Here is a 26,047-nt window from a genome sequence, read left to right as displayed (position 1 = left end):
GCCAAAAAGTCGCAGGTGAATTAGTTTTGAGAATTAATTCATAGTTGGCTGGGTAGTAGAAAAAACGTGCAAAAGATAATCACAGAAGGAAATGGAAAACATTACGTGATTTGACAATTAGAGTTGTAAATTAAGTAAAAATCAGTCGAAAGCAGTTGTCGGCAACCATTATGCGTAATAGTCGGCAGGCAGGCAGGTCGATGTTCACATAAAACATTAACATACATAAATGGTCAATTATTATAGAATGGGGGTGGGGGTGGTAGTGAGAGGATATGTGTGTAACTAGAGATAAACGCAACAACATTTCTATAGCAGCGACGACTACAGGTATTTTCCATATGAAATATTTTAAATTATTTTCGTTGAGAGTTCAGGGAAAAACGTGAGGTTTATGTTTGTGCCGGTTGCTCATCACATCATCATCATAGTCAGTCGCCACAATAACACACAAAACATCGCAAATTAAAACTGCTCAATAGTGCCAAGTTAGCAAATAATCAATTCAACCTGCCACCACCACCCCCACACTGCACTTATGTTCTCACCGCGGAGAGATGTTGTTTCCCACAAGGTTCTAAGTTTTTATATATAAGTAGTGATTGCTAAAGCTGGAAATTGTGTAGTTTTTACATGGATTCTGAATAAACAACAACATGATTCATAGAGTAAGTAATAAAGAATTTTAAGTAGATGCTTAATAATTAAAAAAAGTAGAATTTACAAAATTCAATTTTCTTACAGATATTCCCATGTTTGTTTTTGCTGTTTCACAGCGCTTTAGGGCAGGCGGTTAACTACAATTCTTACATAAGTAACATAAATTCCCTGCCACCAGAGCAACCGGAACTACCAGGAACTGGGAGCAACAACAATTTCCAACCTAATCCCTATAATACTCCATATGCGCCATTGTCATACTCCAATGAAGATTTTGTACAAATTTCCCCTTACCTCAGGAACAATGGGGAGGAATTTCAACAGCTTCCCACCACTAAATCTATACCATTCACACCCAGAGCAACAACACCCACAGGATTGTGGTCTGGCCCACCTATAGTAGTTGAAGATATTGCTGACTATTATTCAACCACTAATGATGGACAATTCGGTGGTAACACCATTACCTGGCGTACACCCAAACATTTACATATCAACAACCACAGACAAGAATTCAAGGAGGAAGAAGAACAGCGACAAGACACTCAATCCTACCAACAACAACCACCACAATCACAGCCATCACATTTTAATTATGGCAATGGAGGAGTAATTTATCACAGCGATATTAGGCGGCATCAAATTTTTAGCTCCTCTTCACCTGATACTGATGTTTCAACAACAAGACAACAGGGACAACAGCCACAAAGGAATGTAAGAATTTACAATGACGAACCAGAAGAACTACAACCTCCACAGGCAACAACAGCAGAGTATCAACATTATCATATAAATCCTCCGCAGGCTATCGCCGCCCTACAATCATCATATGCTTCAAATACAAATTTAAATTATTTCCGAAATATATCTGGTTTAAATAGAGCCGAGGTAGAAGAAGAACGTTTAGCAGAACACGCAACGAATTATGCCAAACATTTTAAAGTCTATTTGAGAAAATATCCACGTAGAATAAAACCAGAATATTAATTTGTTAATGTTTATTGTTGTACTTAAATAAAATAAAAATAAAAACAATTAACAGAACTACAAACATGTATGTAGGTCAATCCCAATATGGCCGGCGGTTCTATGCATCGAATTAACTGGGAGCAATCTCCGACAAGAGGCTGCCACCTTACACAATGATATCTGTATTCGATTTTTTTAACTACGAGAACGATAGTGGTCCTTGCCGAAATAGAAAAGATCCCAGCCATGGTTTTTCTGATATTCACGGTGCGCCTAACTAACTTTAAATGAAAGAAGCTTACACTTGGGAAGTTTTTGGGGATTCTGAAACTACAATATTCATAGATGAGAAAAAATAGAAAAGTCGCCGGAGGTCTTTTTAAAGTTAACATTTTTAGAGTTTTTTTTTTAGTTTTTTTACGATTTTGCTTGAAAATGACGCGTTCTATCGGGACTAGAGACAATTTTGTAGCTGTACCAATTCTCTACAAGATTGACCCTCTTGTTTTTCCCAGGTTTTACAATTTTTGAGATATAGAAGTTCAAATTGGGACATTGAACTAACTCCATCGCACTCCAAGCAATGTCATTACAGCAATGTCCCAATTTAAACTTATATACATATGTATGTAAATGGTACAGCCTAGAAAAAAATTACAAAAGCCAATCTTGTAGAGAATTTCCACAGCTAGTCCCCCCATTTCGATAAGACTTGCCGTTTTCAATCAAAAACGTGAAAACATAAAAAAAAAACAAAAAAATGTGACCTAAGCTTCTATATCTCAAAAACGTTAAAACCTAGGAACAAATCGTAAGGTCAATCTTGTAGAGAATTTTCACAGCTCTAAAAATGTGAACATTGACCTAGATTTATTTAAAAACCCTCCGGCGATTTTTTTGGTTTGTTTTTGATTTTTCTCATCTATGAACATTAGCTCTTTCGGAATCCGCAAAAACTTCCCAGGTGTAAGCGGTTTTCGTTTAAAGTTAGTCAGGCGCACCTTGTATTATGTCTGAAATCCTACCAAATTACCAACAAATTGTGTTTTTTGAAAATTGAAATTCGGTAATTTTTAACAAGGATATCTCCTAAAGAAAAAAAATCCGACTTAACTAAATGTAGCAGATTTCAGATTATGAAAGAGTTTCCCATACGATTGTTTTTAACAAAGTATCATAGGGAGAAACATTTCAATGTTCGCAGGATGCTTTTGCTCTATTGGTGCCACTGTGCAACTGGTCTCCATATTGTCGGTGTCATGCTTAAGTGTTCCATACGACATTTGGCTGATTCGAGAAAAACTCAAGTTAATGTTTGAGCCCATATAGTCTAAAAGTGGTTCAAAAGTCCAATAATTTAAGAATTCAGTTCTACTTAACTAAATTCTAAGAATATATCAGGAGTTTGACCAATTTTTATAATTGTAAAAAGATGCACAATTGTTCCATGGGATCTTTTTTCATGTTTTTTTTTTGCAATTTGTGTCACATGTAGGGTTTCCAAAACCGAAACCGGTTTTCGCCAAAAACGTCATTTTCGGTTAACCGAAAAAACCGGTTATTTGTGTCGGTTAACCGGTTTTAAAAAAGTAGTAATATTTTTAAAATTTCATTACAATTGTATTCTTGAAAGTAAACTAAACTTAACTAACAAAAGGTACGGCTAAATTATAAATGTCAGATACCTTTAAACTTGAAAATATTTTGTGTAAAATGGCACAACTTCAATATAGTTCAATTGAACGATCTATGAAAAAAATGCGTATACGTAATATCACACGGTTGTTTGAATGACGTTAATCATACGTTCTTGAATTATTACATTAAACTAAGAACTTGTCGAAATTAAGGTTGTAAAGGGTAACGAATCAAGTACTTTTTGATTCCGGCACGATAATTTGAGGTTCTCAACGCAAGAAGGAGAATCCAGACTCACTAAAATGTAAATTTAATTCCTTTGGTACACAATCGCATATTTGTAAGGGCTTTTACTATTCTTAGAGCACAATTTCTGACTTATGTTTGCTGTCTCCACTTTAAGGTTGAATGTTTAATAACAAGGATATTATCAGATATATATATAATATAATGAATTAGTTATACTTAATTTACCCCTTGCCGCACATTTTTTATCAAATATTTATCAATTATGAGCAATTTTGTACCTATTTTACAAAACCGGTTTAACCGGTTAACCGGTTTTGAAAATTTTTGAAAACCGAAAACCGGTTTGTGAAAAAACTGAAAATTTCGGTTAACCGAAAACCGTTTTGTTTGGAAAAACAGGTTTTTTGGACACCCTAGTCACATGCCACTTTTTATCAATTGTGTTCCACCTCCCTTATGTGAAGTGCTACTGCGGAGTTGAAAATTCAGGGCCGTGAATTTGCAATATTAGCCACTAAGTCTACGGCTGATAGAACTGCGGAAATCAACACAAAGAATGGTATGAATAACTCAAAAACACTTACTTTGATGCAAAATATGACAAAAAATCAAAATTTTAACTTTGGCCTTGAATTCCTCTGCAACTACTAGACCGAATTTGATCGTTATTGATGCATCGGGTGGCTGATAGCTGATAAAAATATTTCTATCCGTTGAAAAGTTACAGAGTTTCGACCAGGATAAAACGATTCTGAACCACTGTGGGTCGTCAGAAATGAAAATAAATCCATTCAGACCCAGAAAAAAATCCTTAATAAATAATGGGGTTTTATTGTACTTTTTGGTAGTCGTAACTACTTGCAGAACCCCCTACTAACGCATTATTTTAACAAGGGCATGTGAAAAATGAGCTAAAAAGATCTATTTTTAGAACAGTTGAGGTGGAATTTGTTTCCAAATCGGATTAAATCTGCGAACTTCTGATTTGTAGCGGAACACACTACAAACAGTGCCACGCGTACGAACATTAAGGGTTGTTTAAACCCACACATGTACACCACCAACTGTTTTTTTATTTTGTTACATTACTTTGTAATGGGATATGATGAAGACGATGTCAAATATATGCATTACCTAAGGGAATTCAATTTTTTAAACAAATTCCTGTACAATCAATACATCTTCGCTAAAGAAAATGAAATTAAAGCTAATTCTAAATGCTTTTGGTCTTTCGTCAAGTCTAAAAAGAAATCATCCGATATTCCCTCTACAGTAACATATAATGGTGTATCTTTAAATCTAATTTTGATCCTCCAGTGAATAATAACTGGACTAACCAAAGCTCTCTGTCTGCAATTAACGTAGCTAACATATCAATTTCTAATGATGATGTTTCTGAAGCGATTTCGAAGATTAAAAATAGCTTTAAAAACGATGCTGATGGCCTCTGTGCACATTTCCTTAAGAATTCTTCTGCTTCTTCTCCTATATTAACATATATTTTTAATCGCTCAATTAAAGAAGGTGTTTTCATTATTAGATGGAAAATTACAACCATTACACCAGTATTTAAAAGTGGGAAAAAGGATAATGTAGCCTGCTATAGACCTATAGCAAAATTATCTTGTGTCTCAAAAGTATTTGAACATGTTATCCACAAAAAACTATTTTTTGCTTGTAAATCTATTATTTCACCATATCAACATGGTTTTTTTTCCTGGTAGATCGACAACTACTAACTTGATCCTTTTCACTGAATACTGCTTATCTGCCTTTGAGCTTGGTTTTCAAATTGAAATTATTTATACAGATCTAGCTAAATCGTTTGATAAGGTCGCACATCACATTTTACTTGCAAAACTGCAACAAATAGGGTTTCACTCTAATTTTCTACAATGGGTTTCGTCTTATCTACAAAACAGATGGTGTGCTGTAAAAGTAGAGAACTTTATTTCTACTCCTTATATTCAAACGTCTGGTGTGCCTCAAGGTAGCGTGTTGGGCCCGTTACTCTTTAATCTTTTTATCAATGACATTTCGGCTTGCTTTACTAAATCTAGCTATCTTCTTTAAAAATATTTCATAAAGTTAAGTCATTTGCTGATGTTTTTGATTTGCAGAATGATTTGGACAACGTACAACGCTGGTGTAATGAGAATAAACTTATTTTAAATCTGTCGAAATGTATTCACATATCATTTTTCAGTCTGATAAATCCCATCCAATCATCATTTTATATTAGAAATTGTGCACTTAATAAATTAACTTTAACTCGTGACCTTGGAGTGTTTTTGATATTACTTTATCTTTTGTTCCACATCCCAGCAAAAAAAGTCATTACCAAATAATGACTTTATTCAGTAAATTTTTGCAGTTATAACTACTTACTAAATGACCGTAAAAGTCATTATTTTAACATGGGGATGTCATAGGGAGGAAGTACTTCCTTAAATGTGTTTTTTAAGTACATATTTAACCACTTACCAGTAGTGAAAAAAAAGCTAAAAAGCATATGTTCTATTTTTAGAACAAATGTGGTGAAATTATATTCAAATTCAACATTCCAATTATTTTTGTTTTTATTTCTTCTTTTTCTTTTATTCCGCTTCCTGCCGGTGTCGAACACATGAACTTCTGATTTCTAGCCAAACACACTACACACTAGGCCACTCGTACAAATAGTAAGGGTTGTTTAAAAACATCCATGTACATCAACATTTCTTCGTAATTTTGTCAACAAAAAACTCCCATGCTGACGGTGAGCTTTGAACACACAAACCTAGGATTTGTAGTCAGACACACTAGCCCTGTGCCACCGTACTTATTCCTTTGTAGGTAAGTAGTAAGTAAGGATGTAACTAGTTATATGTTACCTGTTATATATGTACTGTCTGATAATGCGGAGGGTAATGAGTACGCATTACCTGGTAATGCAGAAAGTAATGACATGTGCCTACCAAATTTTTGCTGGGATATTGATCATATGGTTTCTGAGGCTTACAAAGCCCTTGCATTTGTTAAACTAAATAGTAAAGAATTTTCTGATCCTAGTACCATTAAGTTGCTGTACATGAGTTTTGTTAGGTCGAAGTTGGAAATATGCTTCTATAATCTGGGATCCTTGTCATATCTCACATAATTCTCGTGTTGAAAGAATACAAAAGCAGTTCACTAAGTTTGCTCTTCTATCACTATTTCCACAAAACCCCCCAGCATATCGATCCAGATGTTTGTTACTGGGTATACAAAGTCTAGACTGTCGAAGAAAATGTTAATCCGCCTTAATTATATATGATTTAATTAATAATCAAACATTGATTCGCCAGAACTTTTGGCTTTAATTCCCTTTTTTGTTCAATCGAGGAGTTTAAGATATATTGATTTATTTAATGTTTCGTTTCATCGTACCAACTATGCTCGAAATGGTCCATTAACACGCACTTTGTTCAATTTAAATCGTTTAAATATTGAAAACCAAAAAATTTTCCTTTGTCTTAGTCTGTAAGGAATTGAATGTTCCATTGACTATAATAAATAAATAATGGCTAACGGATCCGAATTTTTGCTGTGGACATAGTAAAATGGGGCAAAAAAAAAAATGTGTACGTCGATAAGTCAATAGGGTTCAAGACCTAAATAATGAAATAATTCGGCACATTAAAGGCGTAGCACCTCAATTATGTTTCACGTCTTCCAAAATTAAGACAATCGGATGGAGGTGTAACGTGGTGGTTATTATTTCAAACTTATTTGAAGCACATCAATATTATCGTAGTAAAATAAATGGCAGTAATTTTCTGAATAATTTCTGTTTCTTCAAAATTAACATCGGCCCTTCAAATTTAACCACCTTTTGTATTCTGTTTCCTATTTATTTATGTTGGATTTAAAGATATTCAACACTTTTTGAACACACTGTACTATTTCGAACACACTTCAACATGAACAGACAAATGCATAAGAGAATAACAAGGGTATTAAATGGGTGCATAAATGGGTGATATAGATACGAGTATACATACATATATGTACATGCGTATATCATATGACCCTTTAGTGTCTGTCTGTCATCAATGGCTTTCTGTTCGATGAAACTTAGCTGCATAGATAAAAGGAGTAAAAACAATACACAAGTTATGTACTTTTCTTTAAGTAGTCACGTTTTCCACTTTCCTGAATGTAACTCAAGTTGTTCTTATCTAGAATATGTCTTTATTTTATTCAAAATAGGACTTGGTGTAAAGTGATTTACATAAATAAGGATAAGATGTGAAGAATGTAGGGATGTAATTGTATGTAGTTTCCAATGACGTTTATAGAAGGGATAGAAATTAAAACTCCAACAATAATTTGAGTATTTGGAAATAAATTTGGATTAAATGATAATCCAATCATTAAAAAAAAAACACATTCTTTGGAAATAACAAGAGAAAAAAATAAATTCTGAAATATAGAGGATTGTTACCCAAAGGAGTGGACCAATATTTCCTATCATCGAACTTGAATTTGAGCTTGGACAAAATATTATTAGTTGCGAATGCTGAACCAAATCGTTTGATATATCTGGAGATAGAATGCACACCAGCCAGTCAGTCAGACAGATAAATGAACGGGGATCTTATACATGTACATACGAGTATATCCTTGATATGTATGTTCCATGGTTCGTAATCTTCAATTTCAGACGATAAAGGAACAAGTAAAAAGGTATCGGTCGGCTTTGCCGACAGAGATATACCCTCAGCCTGTGTGGATTGAAATACTTTTTTTTCCAAATTGAGCTTATCATTTTAGCAAATATTTTCATACATTTGTGGGAAAGGTACCGGAAGCAGTGGACCTATAAGCACTACCATCGAATTTCATATAATATTCGAAGAAATATTACGATATCCAAAGTGTGGACGAACGCAGTATTCGGTTCGAGCTCTACAGCCACTACATATGGTGCCATATGGTTTTTTTAACAACTTTCGGGGTTTCCTCAAGAAGTATGGACTTGCCCCTGAAAAACGTTTACTGTCGTAATTGAGACAGAGAATGCAAGATGCGCCAACAAAAATCAAAGTGATTCGAGAACAGGTCTTAAAGTGAATTTATCCAAAATTTTGTGTGGGAGGTACCCGAAGGACTGAACAAAACAAATATAACCATATTCGAACCTGATCTATATCTGGTAAATATATTAGGATGTGTAAAGTATGGACCAAATCGCTCACTCCCATTCAGAGTTATTGTGCGCACAATTTTTCTGACAATTTTTGAACTTTTTTGGGGGAGGTACCTGAAGGTGTGGACCGATATGGCTTATCTTCGAATTTAAACTAAGTTTGCACAAACTATTACGAAGGCCACATTTAGGACCGACTCAGTAGATCCGTTCGAGAGTTATCTTGCGCTCCAATCACTACACACGGCGTCATAGGGTTTTTTTTGCAGCTTTAAGGTTAGTTTCTCAGGAAGTGTGGACTTGCCCCTGATGAAACTTGTACCGTCGCATGGGAGGCAGTGAATACAAGTTGCTACAACAAAAATCAAAGCGATTCGAGAGCAGGTCCTAAACTGAACTTTTCCGAAATTTTGAGTCCATATTTGAACCTCATATTACTCTGGTAGAAAGTTTACGATATACAAAGTATTGACCAAATCGGTTACTCCCTTCAAGAGTTATCGTGCGCACAAACTTTTCGAACATTTTCGAACTTTTGTGGGGGAGGTACCGGAAGGAGTGGACCGATGTAGCTCATCTTCGAACTTAAACTAAGTTTGGGCAAAATATTACGAAAGCCAAAATTTGAACCGAATCGGTTCATCCGTTCGAGAGTTATCGTGCGCTCCAGCCTGCAGGACAGACAGACATGGCTAGATCGACTCCAAATTGTCTGAAACACATTTCGTCCAAACATACTTGGGGTCTAAAACCATTATTTCAATAAGGCACATTTTCATCGTATCAAAGTGTATATACCCTCTTTAGCCTAAAAGCTGAGGGTATAACAATGAAAACATTTCTTAAAATTTGTTCATGCTCTGCATGGCAACGTAGTGATATTTCGGATAATTGCAACAATTTTCAAAAAAAGGCGTTACATGTGTATATTATGTGAAGAATAATGTAAAATTTTGGTGCTATTATTTATGGCGTATCATCATCATTCAGAAGTCTCCCTTGTCCCTTATGGGATGTTTGTGGAACAATTATATTATCATCATCATTCGTACTTTGATATTATGAATTTAATATATTGGATGAATGGAAAATTATAAATATCATCGCAAATAAAAAATATGTAATATTATACTGTTCGTGAGTATCTCAACACATACCCATTCACATTTGAACTAGCTGTTTCGTTAACATACTAGAACGTTGGTCATTAAATCATGAGAATCACATCATTCGATATTAATAAAATTTCTTTATTTAATTTAGCTTTTTATAATATGCGGTTTTATTACACTGACGCCATTGCATACGGAAGTATGACAAATAAATAATTTAAATAAAAAAAGCAATTTCTCACGAATATTCCAGAATGGACAAGTTAAGACTTCTTGTATCAATAAGTGAAGCCCGATTCTATTAAGTCTACAATTATAAACGTAGATTTTTATATCCCCAGTCTTTAGACTAACGAGGGTATACACCCAGCAAAAATTTGGTAGGCACATGTCATTACTTTCTGCATTACCAGGTAATGCGTACTCATTACCCTCCGCATTATCAGACAGTACATATATAACAGGTAACATATAACTAGTTACATCCTTACTTACTACTTACCTACAAAGGAATAAGTACGGTGGCACAGGGCTAGTGTGTCTGACTACAAATCCTAGGTTTGTGTGTTCAAAGCTCACCGTCAGCATGGGAGTTTTTTGTTGACAAAATTACGAAGAAATGTTGATGTACATGGATGTTTTTAAACAACCCTTACTATTTGTACGAGTGGCCTAGTGTGTAGTGTGTTTGGCTAGAAATCAGAAGTTCATGTGTTCGACACCGGCAGGAAGCGGAATAAAAGAAAAAGAAGAAATAAAAACAAAAATAATTGGAATGTTGAATTTGAATATAATTTCACCACATTTGTTCTAAAAATAGAACATATGCTTTTTAGCTTTTTTTTCACTACTGGTAAGTGGTTAAATATGTACTTAAAAAACACATTTAAGGAAGTACTTCCTCCCTATGACATCCCCATGTTAAAATAATGACTTTTACGGTCATTTAGTAAGTAGTTATAACTGCAAAAATTTACTGAATAAAGTCATTATTTGGTAATGACTTTTTTTGCTGGGCACTTTTTTCATTCGAGCAAAATGTGCCTCATGGAAGTAACTCCAGCAAAAATTAGTATCAGTTAGTCATTATGTATCCCATTGCAAAGTAATGCAAACAAAAATAACTACTTTATATTACTCCTTACTAAGCTATGAGTACGGTGGTACACAGCGTGTGTGTCCGAATACAAATCCGAGGGTTGTGTGTTCAACGCTCACCTTCATGACGGAATCTCTCAAATAAAATGTTTGCCGTTAAAATTTGACACCAGTTTTAATTAAAATGCTGCGTTTTATTTGAGAGATTTCATCATGAAGAAGAATATATGTATATATATAGAAGAATATGAGGCTAAGCGAAACATTATTTTATAGTTTTTAGTGCATTTATAAATAAAACACTGTAAAGTAATTTTTTAATTATTTTTTTTTTTTATTTTTAACTTTTTAGTAAGTTATTTTTTAACCAGTTAAGTACAGTACACATTGTCAGTTTTGAATGACGATTTTTTGCAATTATCGATAACTGTCCAACCGTCCAGCAACCACAAAATATTTTGAGATTGCATGATGAATGACAAAAATGAACGGCCACACTAGCAAGCAACAACAAAGCTGTCATTCAAAACTGACAATGTGTACCCAGCTTAAGAGTCATATTGGTTTAGTTTTTATATTCATGTATTGGCATCCAAATTTGAAAAGTGTGCAAAGTTTTAGTTCGACTGGTCAACTGCAACTGTGTTAAAAATAAGTTAATTGTTTTGAGCTAAACAGACACCAAAGCAAGTTCAATAAAACACAGTAAAAAACAAAGACCAGTTGCTGGTGCAAGCGTTTAAACTACCCTAAATGTTCGTACGCATGGCATAGTATGTGTGTGTGTGCAGCTACAAAGCAGAAGTTCGTATGTTCAAATCCAGCAAAGAGCGAAATAAAATAAAAATGTGAAGTGTGTTGAAATTGAAAACAAATTCCACCTCAACTGTTGTAAAATAGAAGAGGTTTTTTTTAGCTTTAGCTTATTTTTCAACTTCCAGTGGCCATAGAATAACTAGCAATTTAGTGCGACATGCCCTTGGTAAAATAATGGATTTGTAGGGTGTTTTGTAAGTAGTTACGACTACAAAAATGTACTATAAAAATCCATTATTTAGTAAGGATTTTTTTGCTGGGATGTAAGCGTTTAAGCAACCCTTAATGTTCGTTCGCGTGGCATAGTGTGTTCGGTTATAAATCAGAAGTTCTCATGATCAAATCCCGTAGAGAGCAAAATAAAATAAAAATATGAAGTGTGTAGAAATTAAAAAACAAAACCCATCTCAACAGCTCTAAAAATAGAACAACATGCATAATATGCATATTATGTTTTTAGCTTATTTTTCTACTTCCAGTGGCCATAAAGTAACTAGTTATTCTAGTCATTGTGGAATAACTAATTATTCAGTGCAATGGAAATAAATTTGGATTAAATGATATTCAAATCATTTAAAAAAACTATTCATTGGAAATAACAAAAGAAAAAAAAATGAATTCTGAAATATAGAGGATTGTTACCCAAAGGAGTGGCCAAAATGGTCTATCATAGAACTTGAATTTGTGCTTGGACAAAATATTATTAGTTGCGAATTTTGAACCAAATCGTTTGATATATCTGAAGGTATAATGCTCACCAGTCAGTCAGCCGGACAGATAAATGAACGGGATCTTATAGATGTACATACGAGTATATCCTTGATATGTATGTTCCATCGTTCGTAATCTTCAATTTCAGACGATAAAGGAAAATGAAAATAAGAAACTAATACCACATTTCTTAAAATTTGTTCATGCCCAAAAAAGGCGTTAAATATGTACATTACGTAAAGAATGATGTAAAATTTTGGTGCTATTATTTATTGGTATCATCATTCGTATTTTGATATTATGAATTTAAAATATTGGATGAAAGGAAAATCTCAAATATCATTGCAAATAAAAAAACGTGTAATATTATACTGTTCACATATTATACCATTCACATTTGAACTAGCTGTTTCGTTAACATACTAGAACGTTGGTCATTAAATCATGCGAATCATATCATTCGATATTAATAAAATTTACTGATCGCTACCAATATCATGATTTCATCCCAGAAAAGCCGAAAAGTGAGTGTGATTCTCATTCATATGGGAATACTAGACACTTAAAGAGTTCGGTTTTTTCGCTAAAAAGACATCATTTCAAAAACTGAGAAGCCAATTGATAATTCCCTTCGCCGGGATGAAATCATGATATTGGTAGCGATCAGTAAAATTTTGCAACACTGTCAGTTCGTTTTGAAAAACATTACTCTCTGTAATAGAGGGTAATAAATGAAGTTGAACCAATGGGGGAATACTCCACTCAAGCAATCAAATGAGATTGAATCTTCAACAATAAACAAAACAAACAATAATAAAAATATTATCGGTATTCACTCATGTTGTTAAAGTGGCATTGTGGATCTTTAATATTGTAAATCTACAAGGGTTTACAATACCACAACAACAAAATACATGAAAATTTAATTTACCACGGGGTTGTTAATTTACTCGATCTAAAAGTATTGTAAACATTCCATTGTACTTTTACAAGGGTGTAGAGCAGCTGATTGTTGTGCCATCACTTTGTTGTGAGTGTTATTTTATGTCGGAGTTTTGTTGTTTTGTTAGAAAAATAAAAAGAATAAAAGAATGGAGGCCAAGAAAAAAACAATTTTTTATAAAAAAAGTGTAATAAAACTGAAACTAAAAGATAGACTTACGACGACGTTTAGATGCGACGACGTTTAGATTTGTTTACGATATTCACAAAAAAGACATTCACACTTCGTTGTAAAAACCCTGGTACATATAGTACATTAACAAGAGTTGTAAATCTACCACAATTGTTTTATTAAAAAAACCGCTACTGTTTTATTAAAAAAAAAACACATTGAATTTCATATTTTTTCATTTTATTTAAAACATTCGCACATTTTCATTATTTCTCAATCTACGAAACCAATTATTAATTAAGCATTGCCACATAATTTTTTCGTGAGATCATTTGTAAAAACAAAACAATCTGGCAATGCGAATGATACATTAAAACAGAGCTAGAATGAAACAAAAAGAAAGAACTCCAACAAGGTATTTTTATACCCTCCACCATAGGATGGGGGTATATTAAGTTTGTCACTACGTTTGTAACTACTCGAAATAATCATTGTAGACCCCACAAACTATATATATTCTTGATCAGCGTGCAATTCTACATCGATATAGCCATGTCCGTCCGTCTGTCCGTCTGTGGAAATCACTCTAGCGTCCGAACGGATTGACGTAGGTGGATGAAATTTTGGGAAAATCTATTATATGTACGTAGGTACGTATTGAAAGCGGGCTATGTAGGTCCACGCTTTCGTATAGCCCCCATACAAAATGACGCGTGACGCGTCGTCGTTTTAAGGAATTTTTAAGATATTTCTCCCATTTTACCACCGAATTGGTTGTAATTTGGTATTTTGTGTCTCCAGAGGCCAAAAAACATTCCTACCAAAGTTGGTTTATATAGGTCCACGTTTTGGTATTACCCCCATATAACGCCCCATATAAAGTACGCGTCATTTTAATATATTTTGAATGTATTAGTCCCATTTGACAACAGAATCGGTTGTAACTTTGTATTTTGCATTTCCAGAGGCTATGAAACATTTCTACCATAAAATGTTTATATAGGTCCACGTTTTGATATAGCCCCCATAGGACGATATCTGTCGATTTTCGGTATTTTGAAGGTTTTGGCCTCATTATCACACCGAGATGGCTGAATTTTGGTATTTAGTCTTCGTTTGGGGTATAAAACTTTCCCCCAGAAATTCGTAGGTATAGGTCCACGCCATCATATAGCCCCCATAGAACAGTATCTTCCGATTTTCGGTATTTTGAAGGTTGCGGCCACAATAATCCACCGAAATGACTGAAATTTTTTTAGGGGAAAAAGCTTAACCACTCCTACTTTTTAAATATGCTACATTTACAAAACTACTGAATCGATTTTCCTGAAATTTTCAGGGAATTCTTGAATTTCGAAGGTGCGGGGTACTTCCCTTTGCCATAATAAAAACACCATATCTTTATGAATAAAAATCAAATGCCGTCATAACCTAAGTTTTTATGGAAAGAAAATTTTTTTCTGAAATTTTCAGGGAGCCTACAGGGATGGCCCCCGAAAACAGGCTACATATTTTATTGAATTCCAGAGGGCGTGGGGCACCTCCCCTATGCGATATTTGTGAAAAACGCTATATTTGCCAAAATTACGCATGTATCGGTTTAAAAATGTACGCGTTAATCTACAATCTAGGTACTTCTTTGGGGCCTATAGTCCCGAACACGCCCTTTTTTTTAAATATGTTATATCTTCAATAATATTGAACCGATTTCCATAAAATTTGCTGCAAAAGCTCAATGGTTTGCCGTTGTTATGTATATTTTATGTAGGGTTTAAAAGCCAGCATCTAAAAACATTAGCATTAGCTGTACACTTCAACTGCTACACAATATTGATACACACGGCTAATTAAGCAACCGAACGCATATTTATTTTTGTACATTTTTGCTTATTTCGTTTTTTACGCCTAATCTATTTTGCGTTAGGCATAATCGACAACCACGCTAGGGTAAAAGCTCCTATTGTCGGCCGGTTCCAGTATTCGGCCACATTTGTACATAAACACGAATAAATAAGAATACCGTTATTTATATAGTCAAATAAGATTACATTTACATAAAATATACTCCCTTCTCCCTCTATTCAATTTTTCATGGTCCTGGGAACGGTATTTTAGCATTTATAGTAGTTTCTAACGGTACTGATTTGTCAACACGTGTTGAAGTGCATTTTTTAAGAAATTTGTTAGTTTATAAATGAAAGTAAAATAAGTAAAAAATCCTATTAATTCATATCTTGTTTTGAAATGAGTGAATGCCATATTATATATTATTAAAACTAATAAAGCAGATGTGATAAATGTTTATAAAAAAATGCGAATTCTTCGTATTTATGGTATGCCGACAATAGGAACAATAAAATCACAGTTGTTCCAATAGTCGGCATAGGTATGCCGGCTATAAGAACATGCCAGTTTTTACATGGTTCCTAACGTCGGCCACCAATAAAAATTTAATAGATATGTATTTTTTTCTCGTAGTTTCAAAATAACAGTGCGAGTGAAAATACTCGAAATGGAGTACGAGTTTATTCGTAGAGTAAAATCGAGTGAAACATTTTTTTTGCCGTTTGTGTGTTTCTGCGTGTGTAGTAGCGCACAGGTTTTAATGTTCCTGTGGACTGAATGTGGAAAGAGCAAGTTGTGCGGAGGTTCAGAGGAGGCTATCCCGAAGTTCGAAGATGGGTGATAGGCGGTCCAGAGGAGGTACTTCCGAAGTTCAGAGGAGGTAGTTCCGAAGTTCGGAGGAGGGCGGAAGGAGGTCCAGAGGAGGTACTTCCGAAGTTCAGAGGAGGTAGTTCCGAAGTTCGGAGGAGGGCGGAAGGAGGTCCAGACGAGGTAGTTCCGTAGTTCGGAGGAGGGTGGTCGGAGGTCCAGAGGAGGTAGTTCCGAAGTTTGGAGGAGGGTGGTCAGAGGTCCAGACGAGGTAATTCCGAAGTTCGGAGGAGGGTGGTCGGTGGTCCAGTGGAGGTAGTTCCGAAGTTCGGAGGAGGGTGGTCAGAGGTCCAGAGGAGGTAGTTTCGAAGTTCGGAGGAGGTTAGTCGGAGGTCGTTCCGAAAGTTCAGGCTTTTAAGTGTATGGTGCACTACAGCACTTCAAATCATGATATATCTTGCACAGAAATTAAGCACTGATATCTGGCTAACTCTTTGCAAAATATGATCTAAGTAGTTATTTTATTTTTCCTGTAATAACCTTTTTAAGTTGGGTAGTCAAATTTCCATTTCCAACTTAAAACGTGTTTTTCTCGAATCTTGATTTTTTGAGATTTGTCACTCTTCAATTCAATAAATATAAATGTTAAAATGATTAATTTTTTGTTATATTTGTAAGGCGTATTAATGTAAATGAATTTGTCAGATTTAAGTTTTATTAATTGATATAAATATATTTATGTAGGTTTTTAGTCGAAATAGATTCTTATTTTTTTAAGTTTCTTCTTTTTTCTACAACGGTAAAAGGGGTGCCGACTATTGGAACATCAGTGGCCGAACTTAGGAACATGCATGCCGACTATTAGAACATAGGATGTTTTTGGAAAAAATGCAAATTGGCAATACTTATTAAATAATTAATAAAAACAAGTTTATAAATTCTGAAACATAACCCTTTAGTGATGTGTAAAATTAAATATTTGCAGTCAAATTATATTCCCACAACCTGTGACACCAGTTTAAAAATGAAAAAACAGTTAAAGGGCCGACTATTGGTGCATTTACCCTACATATTTAGCAGTCGGCTGACCATTCGTCGCAGTGAATTAGCCAGACAGGATGTTTTCTGTGATTAGAGTTGCCAACGCAGTAATAAAAAAGGTGTCATTTAAAGTCAAAATGCCTCCATCATATGGTAGAACCTAAAGAATACGAATTATTATTGTTAAAAATAAAAAAATATATTTTGAACGGCTTCACCAAAAATTCACATGTCCTTTGAACGAAAAAGTGGAATTAATTATAACGTGATTTTTAATGCATTACACTGGTAACCCTGATCTCAATAACAATTGTTTGCTGAAAACATGGCTAAGCCGTTGAAACTTTGTTGCTTATTCTCTTTTCTGATATGTATTGATCATGTGTGCTGCAAAATATGAGTATGCGTGCCCGATGCTATTTTATTAAAGCGACAATATCAAATAGCATCAGCATCGATAGCAATATTTTTGTGAAATTTGTTGCTACATGTTGCCGTTGTACATTGTTGCTAAATATATTTCGAAGAAATTTTAGCTGGCAAATCTGCAAATATTCGGTGCTTTTGCTAATATGGCGTTAGCATTTTAAACCCTGATTTTATGAATTTCGGAGGAGGTGGGGTACCTTTTCCACGCCTTTCTTTTAAACGCTATATGTCTAAGCCAAACTTATGATTATATCGGTTTCAGTATACATTTTAGGAGGCAACGGGGTTGTGTACCACGCCCAGTTTTTTAAATATGCTATATCTTGAAAATTGGTGGCCAAGCCCACTCTTTTCAATACATTATTTTCCAAAACTACTGAACCCAATTCCATGCAATTTTCAGAAAATGTTCAGGAATGTCTCTTGGTCCAAAATCCTATGTATTTGTAGACGAATTTCGGAGGCCTATTGTTTTATAATCTCTATATTTGTTATACTAATGAGAGCATCGGATTGCAAATAAATTTTCGAGATAACAGTGGTTGCACCCCCGATCGAGAAAAGCGATATATTTACAAATTTCCTTAAATGGTGAGGTTCAATGGTGCATCAGTCATGGAAAACTAAAACATATTTGTCTCAATAAGCGGGAGAATTGTACTTATCCATTATTATTTACTTTTATAATTAGATGGCTTTAGGATAAAGACAGGGGATATGGACGATAATAAATCACAAACAGCATCAATGGGCAAAAAATCGGACAAAGTCCATAAGAGAAAAGAAAGTTACAGACTAAATGTGTTGATAAATTTAAAATTCTCCTCAGTTTGACAATGGACCGAAGAAGTGAGGTAGAAAATACCTATTTTTGAATTGTCAATGATAAAATCCATAAAAGTTGTCATTAACAATCATTACGACGGGCCAAAAACGCGGACCGGTGTCTGCTAGTTGTATATAAAAATCTCGAATTATTTTGTGGCTGATTTTATGGAGTATTTGAATGTATATGAAAAATGTCAATAGGCCTTTGAGTGCGGTATGAGACATCAAAATTCAATAATGTGCAATTGGTTGACGTTAACGACAAGTATTTGGTAAAATAAAAAAATGAATAAAAATATTCAGTAGCAAATCTTTACTACGCTTTTTCTGTAGGCTTAAATTATTTTGTGTGCTAAATAATGAGTTTTGTGGTTTAATTAAATTTAGAAATTAATATATTTTTATTAGGCACACATGATTCATGACAAATGTTAGCCCATTCAATGTTACCACAACATTTTCTCAAACTTAACCTTGATTTAAATATTTACTCATATCTAATATTGTTTTAGTTTTTACATACATTATAACATAGTATTTAATTAATTAATAATCCAAATAATGTGTGAGTAACTAAAAATATTAAATTTTCCATGCAGTTTTCCATGCAAAATTGTATACTTATTCTGGAAATGGGAATGCTGATATAAATGTATAAAGAAATCAATTTTCAATCAAAAAATACATCTTGGCATTACTGAAACTTACAAATTTTGTAGCAGATTTCCATTTTTTCACTAGGATGAACTTGCAATTTTTATATCCAAACCCATTACACATATTCAATGACCTCCATTAAGTGAGTTATAGTAATCAGGAATAGAATATGAGTGGCTTTAGGCCAAAACTAAAGTATGTTTTTACATGGCTTGGTATTTTTTTTACAAAATTGACACGGCATATTATCCCAGCAAAATAAATTGGAAGTAGTGCAATGTGGACTAGTTCTTTCACGGCATGCTTTGATGCAGTTCAAACGGAGTCGTGAAAAAGGCACTCCAGTCCTCACATTTTAACCGCATTTGGATGCAATCCAAAGAATCACATCCAATTGTCACATTTTAACAACATCCGGATGCAGTTCAACGGAGTCGTAAAAAAGGCACTCCAATTCCTCACAATTTAACAGCATCCGGATGCAGTCCAAACGGAGTCGTGAAAAAGGCACTCCGTTCGCTACATTTTATTAGCAGTTGTTAGAGATCCCTACACGTTCATAAATCAGTGTATACATCTCTACAGTCAGCGGCATACATTTTATAAAAAGAAATAAGCGTGTTAAAATTTCCAAAAATTTGCTAATACAAACTACAAAATATTTAATTTGTGAACATTTTTCCGGTAACTCACGAGAAGAAAATTTCCCAATGGAGTGCTGTTGGAGACAATATCAAACCCAAATAGCAGATGAAGCATAAACAATTCAGCTTGAATTAAATAGAGAGTGGAGGAAACACGCATGTTTGCGATTGAATTCAATGGAGAATTTTCATAATTTGTGTTAATGTAATAAAGTTCTTAATATTTTTGTTCTCCACAAATAATAAATGCATTTTATTTGTTCTGGGATATTTTGTAATGGCTTGCACAAAAACACGTGCTTTGGACTGCATCCTATTCTACCCCAAAGGGTTAGTTAAAATGCAATGCCAAAGGGTCAGTTAAAATGCAGTGCCAAAGGGTCAGTTAAAATGTAGTGCCAGAGGGTCAGTTAAAATGCAGTGCCAACGGGTCAGTTAAAATGCAGTGCAATGGAGTGCCTCTTTCAGTAGTCACGCTCTTGTAAAAATCATGAGTGAAAATGCATAATTTGATGCACTTCCAGATCACTTGTACATATCATTTAACTGCCTCTTTGGAGGCAAACTTTTTGCTGGGATGGTTATATATAAACAATATTATTACAAAACTACATATTTCCATAAAATTCAAGCCTCAATGAAGAGACATGCAACCACGCAAAACTATACAGCTGCCCACCTCTATTCAAAATAAATAAAACCCCCAGCAACCTCAAATAAAGCTTCCAAACACGCAAACATCATTAAAGACGGTTGCTTGACGTTGCCTACACACACAATCATTGAATTAATTGCAATGGCAGTAAACTTTAACATCAGGTCGAAAAGAAGAAAAAAAAAAAACAAAAACCAATAAACAAATTGAGGAAAACCAGAAATTATTCAAAACGAAATTAAAATCACTCAAAAAATAAGTTTGAATTGTGCAGATGATAACATTAGAGTGGATAGATGAAGATTTATTTCTTAGATTTGGTATTCATACAAATGTCCCGTAGACTCGGACCAACTTTGGTTGTTGAAAACTACAAACACCCTATTGAGGAATTTAATTTAAAAAACATAAGAACGGCGTTAAGTTCGCCTGCGCTGAACTTTATATAACCCTCCACCACGAACTGTAAACATGAACAATTAGTTTCCTATCGTTGAAAGTACTAAAGGTCTTCTTCCACGTTTTTCCTTGGAGGATTGTATCTTATATCTTCTTTGTTTAAATTACAATTCAGGATTATTACAATTTCAATTATAAAGTGTAACAAAATAATATGTATTTCTGACAATAACTTAAGGAAGTTGTCTGTCAATTAATAGTACGGAAATCAATATATATAATTGTTCCACAAACATCCAGACGGGACAAAGGAGATTTCTCTCATATTAATGAGCAACCCGATTCATATTAGTTCAATGATTTCTGCGTGAAGGTTTTGTATCCATTGAGAGTTCAAAATACCAAGTTAAATCCACCTCAGAGGGAAAATGTATCAAACCCCTTTAAAAGAGCTTACCTGGGGCGTCATTGTTGTTCTTTCCAAAAGCTTTTTATCCTCTGACAACACGTAATCTCGGTTCGAAAATTTGATATTTGGATACACAGAAAAAAATGTTAGCCATTTGATAAAAGAATTCAAATATTCAATCAAAAATTGATCGATTTTCCGGCGATAATAAGAATTGTCATATTGACAAAATTCGATAAAATTATTTGATCACAAAGTAAAAGTACATGCTGATAAAATTAAATTGTTATATTGATCAAAATATTTATCGATTTTTTATTTTGAACTAATAAAATATTTCACATATTGACAAAAATATTTATCAAAATATTCCATATTTTGCTTGATAAAAACAAAATATTTTCTTGATTAAAAAATTGTTGAATGCATTTTTTCCAATCGATAAAAAATATTCATATTTACAATTATTTTGTTGTTCTTTTGTTAAATACAAACCAAAAAGCCACAAAAAAGATACATACACACATTTATAAATGGTGGTGGTTATTTATTTAATTGAAATGCCAGTACTTGGTATTGCTAGGGTTAATTCCGTAAATGCCACCAAAGTAGGAGTGAGTCCAATCATTGTAGTTTTTTGGACCACACCAAATTGTGCATGTGAGAGCCTATATGACACCTATATTTTCACTGGACCATAGCCGTAGACCTCTAATGTATTTTCGCATGCAATATAAGTAACCAATGGCTTATCCTAACTACGGAATTTAAGTTGAAAATATTAAAAATACGCAATTTTCGCAGGTCCGATCTGTGTTTTTTTTAAATTTTTCAAATATATATTCACCACAAATGTTTTTAAAGCTGTTTAAATTGAACGCACAAAATCTTCTGTATGGATTTATAACGAAAATCTTCTGTATGAATTTATAACGATATTTATATTTTTCAATCACAACGACAATCTGTATGAAAATTGGAAAATATGGCCCTAAAACCTATATATCGAAAACAAGTGCTGCTAAGAATGTTATATGTAATGGTTACAGATTTCTTTTATTCAGAGACTCATAATGAAATTTCATTTGGAACATTTCTTTCTTTAACAATATTCCCAAAAAGTAAAGGATTTTGCTAGATTTTGATCCAGTATGGAATTGTGAAAAATTAACAGTCCAAAATTAAAACATATAATTTCATCATAATATATATAAGGTTGTAGTCTAATTCTTTAAAGGAAATAGTGTACATAGATTTATGGTTTATTTTGAAACTCATAGTGAAATTTTGTGTAGAATTTTGAATAGAATTCATCCTTTGACATTTTTCACCTATAACCAAGTTTTATATTACTTCTATGTATCAAATAGAAAAAAGAAGGAACAAATTTTCATCAAAAAAATTGGGAAATATTTTCATGTTTTTTCAGCAAAATTGATACTGATATTTTCATGCTATAGAATGTAAATAGACATTTCATTTCTTTTGTGACCTATGATGAAATTTGACGCAGAATATTTTTGTCTCTGACATCATCTCTCTAAAATTATGTTTTGTGGTACAATTTTGAATAAACCCAGATGAAGTCCGACTTTAACCCTAAAACGTGTTTTTCATTTTTAGAGATTCCTGGCGATTATACAAGAGTTACAGATTTGATGTATTCTGAGACCTATAGTAAAATTTTATGGCGAACAATTTTGTAGAATATTCGGATTTGATACGAACACATTTTTAATGAGTTTTTGGAAGATTTTCGAAAAAAGGACAAAAAAGACCCCTTTGATGAACCGCATGAGGATTAAAATTTTTAACAAAAATATTTCCCACACCCTCCTATGTAAAGTTGCCAAAGGCACTATATACCTGAAATGCAAGGATTCCAAGATATCTAAACTCGAATATTTCGAACTTGTCCCGCCTATTTTGGTTACTTTCCGACGTAAACTTTAAAAACGCCGATATACGTGTCTAATATTTTTAGCTCTACTTTCATAAGTTTATACCCCCAACGAAGACTAAATACCAAATTTCAGCTATTTCGGTAGGATATTGAAGTCACAATGTTCAAAAAAAGGGATTTACCCTTCTATGGAAGCTATATGAAGTGGAGAAGGTGGAAAGTTTTATGCCGCCATCGAAGACTAAATACCAAATTTCCGCCATCTATCTCACATAAATTGAGGCCACAACCTTTAAAATACCGAAAATCGGGAGGGGTGCCCTCTATGGGGGCTATATGGTAACGTGGACATATTCCGATAAAACTCAGGTCGTTGTAATCTATTAAATCTTGTGCTCGAACAGACCTTAAACCGCACAATAAGTTTGTGGGAAATATTACAATGACAAAAGGTTGAGCCAATATCAGTGACTCCTTTCAATAGATATAGTGCCCCCCACCAGCCATCTTAGTTGGTCACATTATTTCGGTGTAAACAGGACCCAGGAAGTACCTTCGGTAAAAATTTCAAAACGATCGTCAACAGCCCTTAAATTGCTCTGAAGCGAAATTTTTGAACTTGACTAAGGGAGTTACACAAACGCCTTCATGGAACTTAATGTACGTTTGAAATGCGTTAATTTTCGGTCAAATCACTTAATCAATTAGTAATGCAACAGGAGTTTGTGGAGATTCTGAGCCGTTATCTCAGGAAGTATGGCATTGTCTTTGAAATTTTAAAACAATGCGAAATATGTCGTGAAATGAAGTGAACTTTTGCGAAACATTTTGAAATTGTCTGTGATAGGTATCCGAAGTGGTGGACCGATATATTCCACATTGCAACCTGACCTATGTGTGGAAGAAATATAACGATGTGCAAAGTTTGGACCAAATCTGTTACTCTCTCCGAGGGTTAATATGCGAAAAATGTTAATCTTTTGTGTGAAGATTTGAATAAAAAATTACTAGGTCCAAAGTTGGACCAAATCCATCCGTTCGTGAGTTATAGCGCGCTCAGCTCCAGGATAGACAGGACTAAATCGACTTCAAATTGTCTGGAATGTATTTCTTCCAAACATACTTGGGGTCTAATACATCAAAGCCTAAAGATTGAGGGTATAAAAATCGTTTGAGTATCTAAATTTTATATCAATAATCTAATTCGGTGTACACTGCCTCCATACTTTTTAAACGTTGATTTGCATAGTTCAAAAATAGTCTTTAATTGCCTTTAACATGCATTAAAAAGTCAAGTTTACCTCAAAAAAAAAAAAAAAAAAAAAAAAAAAATAAACAAATAAAATAAAAATGTATAAACCCGCGTGACAAGAGTTCGTGCGTGTTTATATTTTATACTTAGACACGAGCACATCGAAACAATTAACGTATCCGCGTGACACGAAACACGATATTTTGATCTATATTATGTTTTGTTAACTATAGTTCGATAACACTGTGCAACATTTTCAATGTAATTTTGTGCAAACAACTTCTAATGCGGTTTTTATGAATGCACAGACCCAGTATACCAAAACTCTCTTTGAGTTTTGTTTTGTTACATCGGGTTCGGATTATATGGCCCTATCTAAACATGGTTAAATGTTGAATTTTTAAAGCAAATCGGCAAATCTCTCTCCGAGGGTTAATATGCGAAAAATGTTAATCTTTTGTGTGAAGATTTGAATAAAAAATTACTAGGTCCAAAGTTGGACCAAATTCATCCGTTCGTGAGTTATAGCGCGCTCAACTCCAGGATAGACAGGACTAAATCGACTTCAAATTGTCTGGAATGTATTTCGTCCAAACATACTTGGGGTCTAATACATCAAAGCCTACAATAATCTAATTCGGTGCTCCATATTTATTAAACGTTGATTTGCATAGTCAAAAATAGTCTTTAATTGCCTTTAACATGCCTCAAAAAGTCAAGTTTACCTCAAAAAAAAAAAAAAAAAAAAAAAAAAAAAAAATAAATAAATAAATAAAAAAATAAAATAAAATAAAAATGTATAAAATCGCGTGACACGACTTCGTGCGACACGAGCACTTCGAAACAATTAACGTATCCGCGTGACACGATATTTTGATCTATATGTTTTGTTAATAATAGTTCGATAACACTGTGCAACATTTTCAATGTAATTTTGTGCAAACAACTTCTAATGCGGTTTTTATGAATGCACAGACCCAGTATACCAAAACTCTCTTTGAGTTTTGTTTTGTTACATCGGGTTCGGATTGTATGGCCCTATCTAAACATGGTTAAATGTTGAATTTTTAAAGCAAATCGGGGCTATATCTTTGAAACCTATATGAATCTTTCCATGACATTCGCAACAAAGTTGTAGATAAGAACAAGAAGAAAATATTTGGATAAAAAATGAACACGAGTAACCTCATTTATTGCTCAAATTTTAAAAAATATCTAAAAATTCTGTAATTTGTATATATTTCGCAGCGTATCTCCAAAACGGTTAAATTTTCCTTATACCCTAGACAGACGGCAGAGTTAATTTGCATTAAAAATTCCTTAATTTGAATTAACTTTTTACCCTGACAGACGATAGTTTCTGCATTTATGAAACAGCTGTTTGTGTTGTTTGTTTGTACATAGCAGACCATTTCATAAAGTTTTACAAAAGTTCGCCAAAATATGCGAAACAAATATACGTTCTACCATTGACCTTTTCACCACGATAATGCAAAATTAAATTAAATTTATTCGCGATATTTTTGAGTCCTTTTAATATTAAAAAAATGTCGCAAAACTCTAAGATAAAGCCCGGATCAATGGAAAAATTGGTCGTTTTAGCCTGGTATAGATGAGGCCATAAAATCCATACCCGATCTA

The 26,047-nt window shown here is 33.7% G+C and overlaps 2 protein-coding genes across 6 annotated transcripts in view; one reads left to right on the top strand and one right to left on the bottom strand.

The window, feature by feature from the left end:
* Nucleotides 1-26,047, bottom strand: part of LOC141402523 (CYFIP-related Rac1 interactor B) — a 148,355-nt gene that overhangs the window by 12,528 nt on the left and 109,780 nt on the right. The window lies entirely within an intron of this gene.
* LOC141402525 (uncharacterized) lies at nt 498-1,711 on the top strand. Of its 2 annotated transcripts, none has more exons than XM_073984007.1 (2): nt 498-668; nt 745-1,711. In XM_073984007.1, exons 1-2 carry the CDS (start codon nt 657-659, stop codon nt 1,645-1,647), a joined length of 915 nt encoding a protein of 304 aa, XP_073840108.1. In that variant the 5' UTR covers nt 498-656; the 3' UTR covers nt 1,648-1,711. The 2 variants fall into 2 exon arrangements, with proteins under 2 accessions (XP_073840108.1, XP_073840107.1); XM_073984006.1 differs by having other exon boundaries at nt 609-668; nt 718-1,711.

The sequence above is a fragment of the Musca autumnalis genome, unplaced genomic scaffold, assembly GCF_047663935.1.
Source record: "Musca autumnalis isolate F117 unplaced genomic scaffold, ASM4766393v1 scaffold_4, whole genome shotgun sequence".
NCBI classification, from domain to species: Eukaryota; Metazoa; Arthropoda; class Insecta; order Diptera; family Muscidae; genus Musca; species Musca autumnalis.
The sequence above is the reverse complement of the archived record's forward strand: the minus strand, read 5'-3'. Positions and strand labels throughout refer to the sequence as shown.